Source organism: Ostrea edulis, chromosome 3 (genome assembly GCF_947568905.1).
Source record: "Ostrea edulis chromosome 3, xbOstEdul1.1, whole genome shotgun sequence".
Lineage (NCBI taxonomy): Eukaryota > Metazoa > Mollusca > Bivalvia > Ostreida > Ostreidae > Ostrea > Ostrea edulis.
The window spans coordinates 65,947,809-65,960,884 of NC_079166.1; the positions used below are offsets into that span (position 1 = coordinate 65,947,809).

Here is a 13,076-nt window from a genome sequence, read left to right on the forward strand (position 1 = left end):
CTACATCAATATTTGTCCACCAGTATTCTACCTGTGTGTGATGTGTCCAGTCAAGATTCTCATTGGCAGAAACATGATGATCCATTAAATATTAGATAGTCCAAAACGTCCTTATTTTTTAATATTTTTTTTATCTATCTAAGACTGACCTTGACCAAAATACAAATTGTGTTTTGTAATACGGGAAGTATATCTAAAATGTGCTTCTGACTAATGCAAGGCAGTCTGCATGGTTGGTTGTATATTGTTTAACATCTCTCTCGAGAATTTTTCACTCGTATGGAGATGTCAACATTGCCAGTGAAGGGCTGCAAAATTTGGGCTTGTGGTCGGAGCTTACAGCCTTTGAGCATGTAGGGAGGGATCTTTATCGTGCCACACCTGCTGTGAAACGGGACCTTGGTTTTTGCAGTCTCATTCCAAGGACCGCCCCATTTAGTTCGTATGGTTATATGTTGTAAATGTTTCCTATCTAACATGTAAAGTTCTGTCTATAATACATTCTGTAGTCTTATTCATCCAGATTTAAATGGCCAAAACTTCTAGATTTATTGTATCTGAAAAATATACACTAAGAGTTGTATTTGAAAAATATAAGATTTTATTCCAATTTATGAAATCAGTTTGTAATACTATAAAAGTACAATGTAGGAAAATAAATAAATCACATAAAAGAGCTCTTAATATCAGCACTTAATTATCACACTGCTGCTAACGAATCACATTACATGCATACAGCAACATACACATATTTTATACATCAGTACATACATAATTACAAAACATGTACTTCCAAATACACATATATAACCATATATATACACAGTTATTTAACAAAGCTGAGCAAAAACAATACATCTAGTGGAATGTTGTTCGTAAAAAAAAAATCCAAATATTCTCGGTTATCACAAAGCCTACCACTGGGAAATATTGGCCTATTAATTTGTAATGGCATTTCAAATTGTGTTGAATTTTCTACATGGGAAACATTTTTCTATCAAGATATAACATTTGAACTTTGTAAAGTTTGTGATTTTGCTGAAATCAAGCACATTCGTGGATATTTAAAAGCAAATACATCTGTTTATAACGCCCAATCTGGCAATTTACAAAATCTTTACAGATTACATATATCGATATTCCCATATGGCATTTTAAACATGTAATCAACTACATGAAGTTCATATTGCCTGTTGTAGTATATGTGAAAATTTGCTCAAAAGCTTTCAATAGAATGGCATATTGTACACAGTTTCAAGAATTTGGGTACACAATGCAAATTCTCATGCCATAATACCAAGGTCAACACGAGTATGATGTTATATTACAAAGGTCAACACAAGTATGATGTCATAATGCAAGACAGGTAGGCAAAGTAAATATTGATTATCTATGCGACCTTTATAAGTAGCCATTTTGAAAATTGAATTGCGAGGTTGAATTATGCCATTAATTCTTTGTCATCTGACATGACAGTTTACATTCAGCAAGTGTATTTGGAGTTTTCCTGTCTGTGTTTATTACAATATGCTTTATATGCTCTCGGGGGTCCAGAATTGGTTTAATAAATCTTTTCTATTTTGTCTTGATATCTGATAAATTTCAAATAATCCCTTGGAAATTCATATGATCTTTGTATATTTGAAATATATGTGTACAATAGATGTACTTCATTAACAGATAAAGAAAAGCAGACCTTTCCAGCTATTTGCTACAGAACTGTAGAACTCTGGGAAAAGATTGGGACAGATTTTTTTTTTTTGTCCAGAGAGAGAGAGCAGACCGGTTCTGCAGCTATCCAGTTCCTGGAGTACATATATCTCATAGCAACACGGCTGTAGTTCACTATCAAAGTGAAAAACATAAAAAAAAAAAAAAGATGAGAGAGAGAGAGAGAGAGAGAGAGAGATATGTATGTCAAATAGACTTTACAATGAAACATAGACTAATTATAAACTGTTGAATAATAAGATTTTTTTACACTGTAAACTGACCATAAAACAGATATAATTTACATTGTACATCATACATAATTATGTAAAAAAAAAAAGAATTTAAAGGCTTTGTTTTTTCATTCATACTTCAAAAATAGAACCTTGTGCAATTTATGTCTCAATTTAATAATACAATTCCAAAGAAGAAAATCCACAGGCTGAAATGTGGAGAGTCTCAAACATTGATATATTCTCATCTTGATCCATAAAAGGATACCCCCCCCCTCCCCTTTAAAAGTGTACCTTGGAACACATGTCAGGAATATAATAAAAACTACAATTTGTATCTGCAGGACACTTATGGGACACCCCCCCCCCCCCCCCCCCTGTAATATCACTTTGCTTTGCATGTAACACTGAAAATGACACACAGAACAAAGTGATAATTCAGTGACAAGGTACAAAAGTTAGCTGTAAAGAGAAGTTGTTCACCCCACAGGCAATTATAATGCTTGGGTTTGAATTTACTATAAATTTCGAACCCAAGTGACTGACATAATTGCCTGCAATTCATCTGATACGATTGAAACTTAAATCTAATATCACACCAAAATGTGCTCCCGTCCATTAGTCCATCACAGAATCTAATAAATCTCCAATGATTGCATAGTAAGCACGAAAAATAGAGGAATGCCACTATAATATGCTACAAATAACACTTATTGTTTGTTTTTTTTCATTGCACTTTCTGGAGAAAAAAAAAAAAATACTGAAACAGTACTATATACAGCTTGTATAATAAAATCCAGTGACCTACCTTATATAGGTCACGATGTTTACATTGAAACTAAGCAACAACGAATTGCTTTAATATATCACTAGGATGATTAACCAAATCTGGAGACAGATAATTATCTAACATTTACATGTATATATACTGTAAATAAGAAGTTAATCTACTTATGCAGAATTCCTGGATTTTCTACATAATTGGCCAGCTGTGTAATAAAAATCTCAAAAATTCCATTGCACACTATATCTAAAAAGAAAGAGATGGAAATTTGTATCTTGCAAATGAGTTCTAAAACTACAAAACACATCATTTATTTCAAATTTTTAGATAATAAAACAGATCAATCCAGAAAAATGCAAACATCTTTCTACGACTAATGTGGATAGAATTTCATTTATCACAATTTCTAAAGCTACATGTAGATCTTTGATCTTTTTTTTTTCACAATGAACAGGGAAACAGAGACATATAAAAAAAATCATTCATCTGATTTGGATCGGATATTTATAACAGTAACAAATAATGCTGAGCTACATATAAAATCATGAATAAATACTAACACCAAGATTGAGATTGGTCACAGGCGTGAGTACGACCCCCGAGGTGTTACTGTGTATGGAGGGAAGCGGTTTATCAGTAAACCCAGCATTCACCACCCCGCCTTCCTCAGGCACTGATCCAGATATGGTGGAAATCTCGGCATCTATCGGTGGAAGGTCGGACTTTTTCTTTGATCCTGACGGCATGTTGATGTCACTGGATAAATGCATCGCATGTCCTCCATTTCCCTCTCCGGCTTTGTCTGTCTGTCTGTCTAGTTCTTTTCCTCCTGTATTAGAGCTTCCATTGGATTGAGTTCCTCCATTACTCACTGTTGTCCCTTGTGATGGGGCACTGGGATCCTGTCTTGGATAATTGCCTCTACCCTGTAAATCCAATACAACGATCAACAGTGAAATCACTGTATGGGAAAAACTGAGTTACTTCATCCTATCAAATGTATGGGGGAAAAACTTTGCGTCATTTTAGATATTGCCACTTCACTTCATTGCAAGGAGTGAGAAAGTAATGAGGTTTAAGAAACTCTGTATACAAAATATGGAATTTTAAGAATATCATATTAATTTATGTCTTCATAGAATTGAACTGAGACCAGTACCTCAGAATTTGTTTACGAATACATATGTACATGTATCATTGTCTGCAGAACACAGAGAACCATCAATAATATTGAGTGTTTTACAGATATCACTGTACATCATGCTACATGTACACTGCATAAACTTTTTTTTTCAAACAAAGTAATCTATTGATAATTATTCCTAATTCACATATTGGAAAGAAAATTATCTGAGGCTGAGGAACAAACCGTAATGTATTCTCTTGGAACTCTTCGGTTATATTTCTTGTAAGCATCACAGCAGATAAGCATCATCATAGAGCCAAATAGCAGACTAGTGCTCAAGAATGTGATGACCCATATTACCTCTCCAGCAAGGCCTGCAATAGAACATTATAATCAGTCCTGACATTCATCACCTAGTCTATCACATACATCACCAAGTCTATCACATTCATCACCTAGTCTATCACATGTATCATCTAGTCTATCACATGAATCATCTAGTCTATCACATGAATCATCTAGTCTATCACATGTATCATCTAATCTCTCACATGTATCATCTAGCCTATCACATGCAACACCTAGTCTATCACATGCATCACCTAGTCTATCACATACATCACCTAGTCTATCACATGTATCATCTAGTCTATCACATGTATCATCTAGTCTATCACATGTATCATCTAATCTCTCACATGTATCATCTAGTCTATCACATGCATCACCTAGTCTATCACATGTATCACCTAGTCTATCACATGTATCATCTAGTCTATCACATGTATCATCTAGTCTATCACATGAATCATCTAGTCTATCACATGTATCATCTAATCTCTCACATGTATCATCTAGTCTATCACATACATCACCTAGTCTATCACATCCATCACCTAGTCTATCACATCCATCACCTAGTCTATCACAATCATCACCTAGTCTATCACATGTATCATCTAGTCTATCACATCCATCATCTAGTCTCTCACATGTATCATCTAGTCTCTCACAGGTATCATCTAATCTCTCACATGTATCATCTAGTCTATCACATGAATCATCTAGTCTATCACATGTATCATCTAGTCTATCACATGCATCACCTAGTCTATCACATGTATCATCTAATCTCTCACATGTATCATCTAGTCTCTCACATGTATCATCTAGTCTCTCACAGGTATCATCTAGTCTATCACATCCATCATCTAGTCTCTCACATGTATCATCTAGTCTCTCACAGGTATCATCTAGTCTATCACATCCATCATCTAATCTCTCACATGTATCATCTAGTCTATCACATGAATCATCTAGCCGATCACATGTATCATCTAGTCTCTCACATACATCATCTAGTCTCTCACATACATCATCTAGTCTATCACATGAATCATCTAGTCTATCACATGTATCATCTAGTCTATCACATGCATCACCTAGTCTATCACATGTATCATCTAATCTCTCACATGTATCATCTAGTCTATCACATACATCACCTAGTCTATCACATCCATCACCTAGTCTATCACATCCATCACCTAGTCTATCACAATCATCACCTAGTCTATCACATGTATCATCTAGTCTATCACATCCATCATCTAGTCTATCACAATCATCACCTAGTCTATCACATGTATCATCTAGTCTCTCACATGTATCATCTAATCTCTCACATGTATCATCTAGTCTATCACATACATCACCTAGTCTATCACATCCATCACCTAGTCTATCACATCCATCACCTAGTCTATCACAATCATCACCTAGTCTATCACATGTATCATCTAGTCTATCACATCCATCATCTAGTCTATCACAATCATCACCTAGTCTATCACATGTATCATCTAGTCTCTCACATGTATCATCTAATCTCTCACATGTATCATCTAGTCTATCACATGTATCATCTAGTCTATCACATGTATCATCTAATCTATCACATGTATCATCTAGTCTATCACATACATCACCTAGTCTATCACATGGAACATCTAGTCTATCACATGTATCATCTAGCCTATCACATGTATCATCTAGCCTATCACATGTATCATCTAGTCTATCACATACATCACCTAGTCTATCACATACATCACCTATTCTATCACATACATCATCTAATCTCTCACATGTATCATCTAGTCTATCACATGTATCATCTAGTCTATCACATGTATCATCTAGTCTATCACATCCATCATCTAGTCTATCACAATCATCACCTAGTCTATCACATGTATCATCTAGTCTATCACATGTATCATCTAGTCTATCACATGTATCATCTAGTCTATCACATGTATCATCTAGTCTATCACATACATCACCTAGTCTATCACATCCATCACCTAGTCTATCACATCCATCACCTAGTCTATCACAATCATCACCTAGTCTATCACATGTATCATCTAGTCTATCACATCCATCATCTAGTCTATCACAATCATCACCTAGTCTATCACATGTATCATCTAGTCTCTCACATGTATCATCTAATCTCTCACATGTATCATCTAGTATATCACATACATCACCTAGTCTATCACATACATCACCTAGTCTATCACATCCATCACCTAGTCTATCACATCCATCACCTAGTCTATCACAATCATCACCTAGTCTATCACATGTATCATCTAGTCTATCACATCCATCATCTAGTCTATCACAATCATCACCTAGTCTATCACATGTATCATCTAGTCTCTCACATGTATCATCTAATCTCTCACATGTATCATCTAGTCTATCACATGTATCATCTAGTCTATCACATGTATCATCTAATCTATCACATGTATCATCTAGTCTATCACATACATCACCTAGTCTATCACATGGAACATCTAGTCTATCACATGTATCATCTAATCTCTCACATGTATCATCTAGCCTATCACATGTATCATCTAGCCTATCACATGTATCATCTAGTCTATCACATACATCACCTAGTCTATCACATACATCACCTATTCTATCACATACATCATCTAATCTCTCACATGTATCATCTAGTCTATCACATGTATCATCTAGTCTATCACATCCATCATCTAGTCTATCACAATCATCACCTAGTCTATCACATGTATCATCTAGCCTATCACATGCAACACCTAGTCTATCACATGCATCACCTAGTCTATCACATGTATCATCTAGTCTCTCACATGTATCATCTAGTTTATCACATGTATCATCTAGCCTATCACACATATCATCTAGCTGATCACTTGTATCATCTAGCCGATCACATGTATCATCTAGTCTCTCACATACATCACCTAGTCTATCACATGTATCACCTAGTCTATCACATGTATCATCTAGTCTATCACATGTATCATCTAGTCTATCACATGTATCATCTAGTCTATCACATACATCACCTAGTCTCTCACATGTATCATCTAGTCTCTCACATGTATCATCTAGTCTATCACAATCATCACCTAGTCTATCACATGTATCACCTAGTCTATCACATGTATCATCTAGTCTATCACATGAATCATCTAGTCTATCACAATCATCACCTAGTCTATCACATGTATCATCTAGTCTATCACATGTATCATCTAATCTATCACATGTATCATCTAGTCTATCACATACATCACCTAGTCTATCACATACATCACCTATTCTATCACATACATCATCTAATCTCTCACATGTATCATCTAGTCTATCACATGTATCATCTAGTCTATCACATGTATCATCTAGTCTATCACATGAATCATCTAGTCTATCACATGAATCATCTAGTCTATCACATGCATCATCTAATCTCTCACATGTATCATCTAGTCTATCACATGTATCATCTAGTCTCTCACATGTATCATCTAGTCTATCACATGAATCATCTAGTCTATCACATGCATCACCTAGTCTCTCACATGTATCATCTAGTCTCTCACATGTATCATCTAGTTTATCACATGTATCATCTAGCCTATCACACATATCATCTAGCTGATCACTTGTATCATCTAGCCGATCACATGTATCATCTAGTCTCTCACATACATCACCTAGTCTATCACATGTATCACCTAGTCTATCACATGTATCATCTAGTCTATCACATGTATCATCTAGTCTCTCACATGTATCATCTAGTCTATCACATGTATCATCTAGTCTACACATGTATGATCTAGTTTATCACATACATCACCTAGCCTTTCACATGTATCATCTAGCCTATCACATGTATCATCTAGTTTATCACATGCATCACCAAGTCTCTCACATGTATCATCTAGTTTATCACATGTATCATCTAGTCTATCACATGTATCATCTAGTCTACACATGTATGATCTAGTTTATCACATACATCACCTAGCCTTTCACATGTATCATCTAGCCTATCACATGTATCATCTAGTTTATCACATGCATCACCTAGTCTATCACATGTATCATCTAGTCTATCACATACATCACCTAGTCTCTCACATGTATCATCTAGCCTTGAAATTTTGTACAAATGACTTCATTATTATTTAATGATATATATATATATATATAATTCAATAAAAAAAAGCAGGAAAATCTACAGTTCCAAAATATATTTAAATCACCAGCGCTTTCTGGACTTTAACATCCATCCTCAGGTGAATACAAATTTTTAAAATTTAACATTTAAAATTTGTATTCACCTGAGGATGGATGTTAAAGTCCAGAAAGCGCTGGTGATTTAAATATATTTTGGAACTGTAGATTTTCCTGCTTTTTTTATTGAATTATTTTGACTGTGTGATATCAACTCTTTCTATTTGGATTATATATATATATATATATATATATATATATATATATATATATATATATATATTCATAACTGATACATGTACTTCAGCATAACAGTCATTATTTTTGTATCATACACAACTATGACATTGGTCACATCAATGTTGATTCTTTTCTCCATCTTTTTCCTCAATGCACAAAGTGCATTTCATAATGTCTCTGTTTGTGCTCATGTTCATAAAGTCTCTGTTCATGCTTTCTCCTCCATATCATGCAGTGCATTAAGGGGGCTGTTTTATTGATTGTATATAATTTAACGTCCCACTCGAGAATTTTTCCCTCATATGGAGATGTCACCATTGCTGGTAAAGCGTTGCAAAATTTAGGCCTATGATCGGCGCTTACGGCCTTTGAGCAGGAAGGGATCTTTATCGTGCCACACCTCCTGTGACACGGGGCCTCGGATTTTGTGGTCTCATCCGAAGGACTGCCCCATTTAGTCACCTCATACAAGTATGGGATACTGAGGACCTATTTTAACCCAGATCCCCATGGAAATAGGGGGTGGAGGTGGTTGTAAATTGTAACACTTTCAGTTTGGGGAGCTGGGGAGACATTTGTTTTTGACAAAAATGAATTATATAGATAATAAACTATTTCAATGAACAGATATGTAGACAGCAGTGAGCTTTATACTAGATGAACGAACACATGGATTAAGGGCTGAAGAGTATATACTTAAAAGTCAATTTACTTCACAGGTGGGAAATTAACAGAGCTCACAAACAAAAAATATACATGTAGCTATTAATAAAAAATATAAATCATACCATCATCAGATGAGCTGGTAGAGGTACCATTAGATGTCATCAATTTTTGTTGTGTTATATGACCATCAGCACCATATTTTCATAAATATAATCTAAAAGAGATCATGATTTGGATTTATACATTAAAAACATTACTGATGGAATGTGGAATATGAAAAGAAAGTTTATACAATACATTGTATTAAAATCCACACACTTGGATCAAGGAAGTTTGATGCAGAATTTTTTTTTTAATGGAAAACCTTGTGACCCTTGCAATGTCACAGTACATGTCCTAACTAGAACCCATGCTGTTCTGGTCAAATGGCAGTACTGTAAACATATGGCAGTGTTTGATGACTTTCTTAACCGCAACTTCCTACTGTGTGATGGGCTACCACTTAGCTAATCTCAGTGAGATTCGTCGAGGCTGGATATTTGGACTGATGCCTCTTTCGAAGAGTCCAAATATCCAGCCTCGACGAATCTCGCTGAGATTACCGTTTCGCTTGATCAATAAAGGACTACAATGTTGTACAAGAGGTCACGGGTTCACATTAAACCTGTCACCCACTTATAGTAGAGTTACTATAGAATTGATACCTGCAAATAGTACTTACTATATATATAAAAACCTCCCTTATATCAGATCTGAAGGTTATGACTCATGTGTCTCTTGTTACCACCGGCATTATCCTGTTATTCGCTCCGCGGAGCGAATAATATTTGACGTTGTTGACGTTATTTATTAATTTGTTTTCGTACTAAATTGCAATGTTGCCCATTCAATGAACATCACTGGGTTTAACCCGTTAACGTAAACAAATGTACATATCAACAACCTCTCCCAATGACTTAAACAGGGGGTCCAAAATAATCGCCGCACCAGTATTGGCCATTGTGCCGCTGGTCCTACAACATCTTGAATGGCCATCCAAGATTCGTGAATGTGTCTGTTGCGTGATAACATTCTGCTGTCGTGGTATTGATTAATAAATTCCCGCCGCACAAAATTTTTAAATATAGCGTTGATTATGATTATGATTATGCCTTATTTTGTAAACCACGTCTATATATATATACTTCTGTGATTCACACCGGTGCTAAAAATTTTAGCACTATATTCACTGAAATTCACCTGAAATTCTTCCCTTTTTAGAGCGTTATAGCTTGAAATTGGAAACTTCGTCTGTATATACTCCTGTTATTCGCACCGGTGCGAATAATTTTAGCACTATATTCATTCATTAAATGTCGTATTCATTGAAATTCACCCCCAAAACTTCCAAGCCCCATTTTTTATATACTCTCCCCCAAAGAAACCCTTTCCCCGGGAATTCTTCCCTTTTTAGAGCGTTTTAGCTTGAAATGGAAACTTCGTCTGTATATATATACTCCTGTTATTCGCACCGGTGCGAATAATTATGGCACTATATTCATTCATTAAATGTCATATTCATTGAAATTCACCTGAAATTTTTACCTTTTTAGAGCGTTATAGCTTGAAATGGAAACTTCGTCTGTATATATATACTCCTGTTATTCGCACCGGTGCGAATAATTATGGCACTATATTCATTCATTAAATGTCATATTCATTGAATAATTATGGCACTATATTCATTCATTAAATGTCATATTCATTGAAATTCACCCGAAATTCTTCCCTTTTTACCTTTTTAGAGCGTTATAGCTTGAAATTGGAAACTTCGTCTGTATATACTCCTGTTATTCGCACCGGTGCGAATAATTTTAGCACTATATTCATTCATTAAATGTCGTATTCATTGAAATTCACCCCCAAATCTTCCAAGCCCCATTTTTTATATACTCTCCCCCAAAGAAACCCTTTTCCCGGGAATTCTTCCCTTTTTAGAGCGTTTTAGCTTGAAATGGAAACTTCGTCTGTATATATATACTCCTGTTATTCGCACCGGTGCGAATAATTATGGCACTATATTCATTCATTAAATGTCATATTCATTGAAATTCACCCGAAATTCTTCCCTTTTTACCTTTTTAGAGCGTTATAGCTTGAAATTGGAAACTTCGTCTGTATATACTTCTGTTATTCGCACCGGTGCGAATAATTTTAGCACTATATTCATTCATTAAATGTCGTATTCATTGAAATTCACCCCAAAACTTCCAAGCCCCATTTTTTATATACTCTCCCCCAAAGAAACCCTTTTCCCGGGAATTCTTCCCTTTTTAGAGCGTTTTAGCTTGAAATGGAAACTTCGTCTGTATATATATACTCCTGTTATTCGCACCGGTGCGAATAACAGGAGTATATATATAAGGCCGATCTTTCAAAATATCATTCATATATTTCTGAATAAATCTTATATTTAAAATACAATACGAATACAAACGCTACAAATAAAATAAAACTTCAGATTTTCATGTTTATTACGAAGGTATATTCTCTCTATTTAGTTGCACCTTCACCTATTTTTAACACTTGACCTTCTCAAAATGGATGGTACTCGAGGTTTTGCTTTTTGTTTCAGTTGCTATTTTTCCTCCATTGACAGTTTTGGCGTAACGTCAACAACGTCAAATATTATTCGCTCCGCGGAGCGAATAACAGGATAATGCCTTACCACCATTTACAGTCCCATAATCATCCCAATTTAATGTAATTTTCACGATACTCAACCAGTCAGACTGTTTACAATTCCTGTTTAGTTGACAACAGTCAACGTGATTGCGAAATCTAGAACATGTGGTTATTTAGGTCATGTTATCTTGCTATGCGTTACATACACCACAGATTCAATTTTCAACATTGAACTAAATCATATCTGTTTCTACCTATCAAACGGATGCGATTCGTTCACTCCAGCTGGCTAGTTTCTGCATTGTTTACACCAAAATCCTGATCAGCACCAAGTACAAATGTTACACTCAAGATTAATGCTTAAGCTCTTTACTTTAAACGTTTAACTGATTACAGATTAAGAAAAAATCAACTGGAACATATTATTTTCGTGAATGAAACATTTTGAACTTCATAATGTGATATAGTTTTCTTTATACAAATTAGGCAATACCTGGGGTGGTATAAATTCAACAAAATTTTATTTCAAGATGCATGTTATAAAATAAATTACATAGTTTATGAATAATAATATTTGATTTCGAACAACTTATCTAGCACCTGTCGGGTGCAGACTAATACCCTAAAGTACTAAAGGCACAGATCTGGAGTGATGTCCATGCTTCTAGTTCAAATTGTGCAATATATAACAGTTGTAAAATAAAATTATGTATACGTGTTTTATATAGTTCTTGAAAAACGTTTTGAACCTTGTATATTATGAATATATGGTGTTCCTTAAACTCGGTTATATAGGTCTATGTTCCCACGGGTCTTTAGCATGCTCGTCGTTCATAAACTGCACGAGTGTATGAGTGTGTTTTATAGAACAAACGAGTACCAATGGATATCAACAAGATAAAGAATAATTTAGTGCACAGTGTTTCAAATGGCGAGGTTAGTAATCTTGAAAATAAAGGTGGGTGTGGTAGGAATCCGGGAAACGCCCCTTTTACAAAATACTGTAGTGTTAAATCTAGGATCTAGAGAGGGCACACAAATCGTGTTCAAAAGGGCACTT

General features: G+C 35.0%; 1 protein-coding gene across 2 annotated transcripts; it reads right to left on the reverse strand.

Annotated features, from left to right (window-relative positions):
- Nucleotides 1-583: 583 nt before the first annotated feature.
- LOC125676949 (uncharacterized) lies at nucleotides 584-12,387 on the reverse strand. 2 transcript variants are annotated; one of them, XM_048914826.2, is made up of 5 exons: nucleotides 12,271-12,368; nucleotides 9,475-9,566; nucleotides 4,097-4,227; nucleotides 3,288-3,653; nucleotides 584-2,973 (listed from the first exon to the last, which is right to left on the reverse strand). In XM_048914826.2, exons 2-5 carry the CDS (start codon nucleotides 9,512-9,514, stop codon nucleotides 2,968-2,970), a joined length of 543 nt encoding a protein of 180 aa, XP_048770783.1. In that variant the 5' UTR covers nucleotides 9,515-9,566; nucleotides 12,271-12,368; the 3' UTR covers nucleotides 584-2,967. The 2 variants fall into 2 exon arrangements, with proteins under 2 accessions (XP_048770783.1, XP_048770782.1); XM_048914825.2 differs by having other exon boundaries at nucleotides 584-3,653; nucleotides 12,271-12,387.
- Between the last annotated feature and the right edge of the window lie 689 nt (nucleotides 12,388-13,076).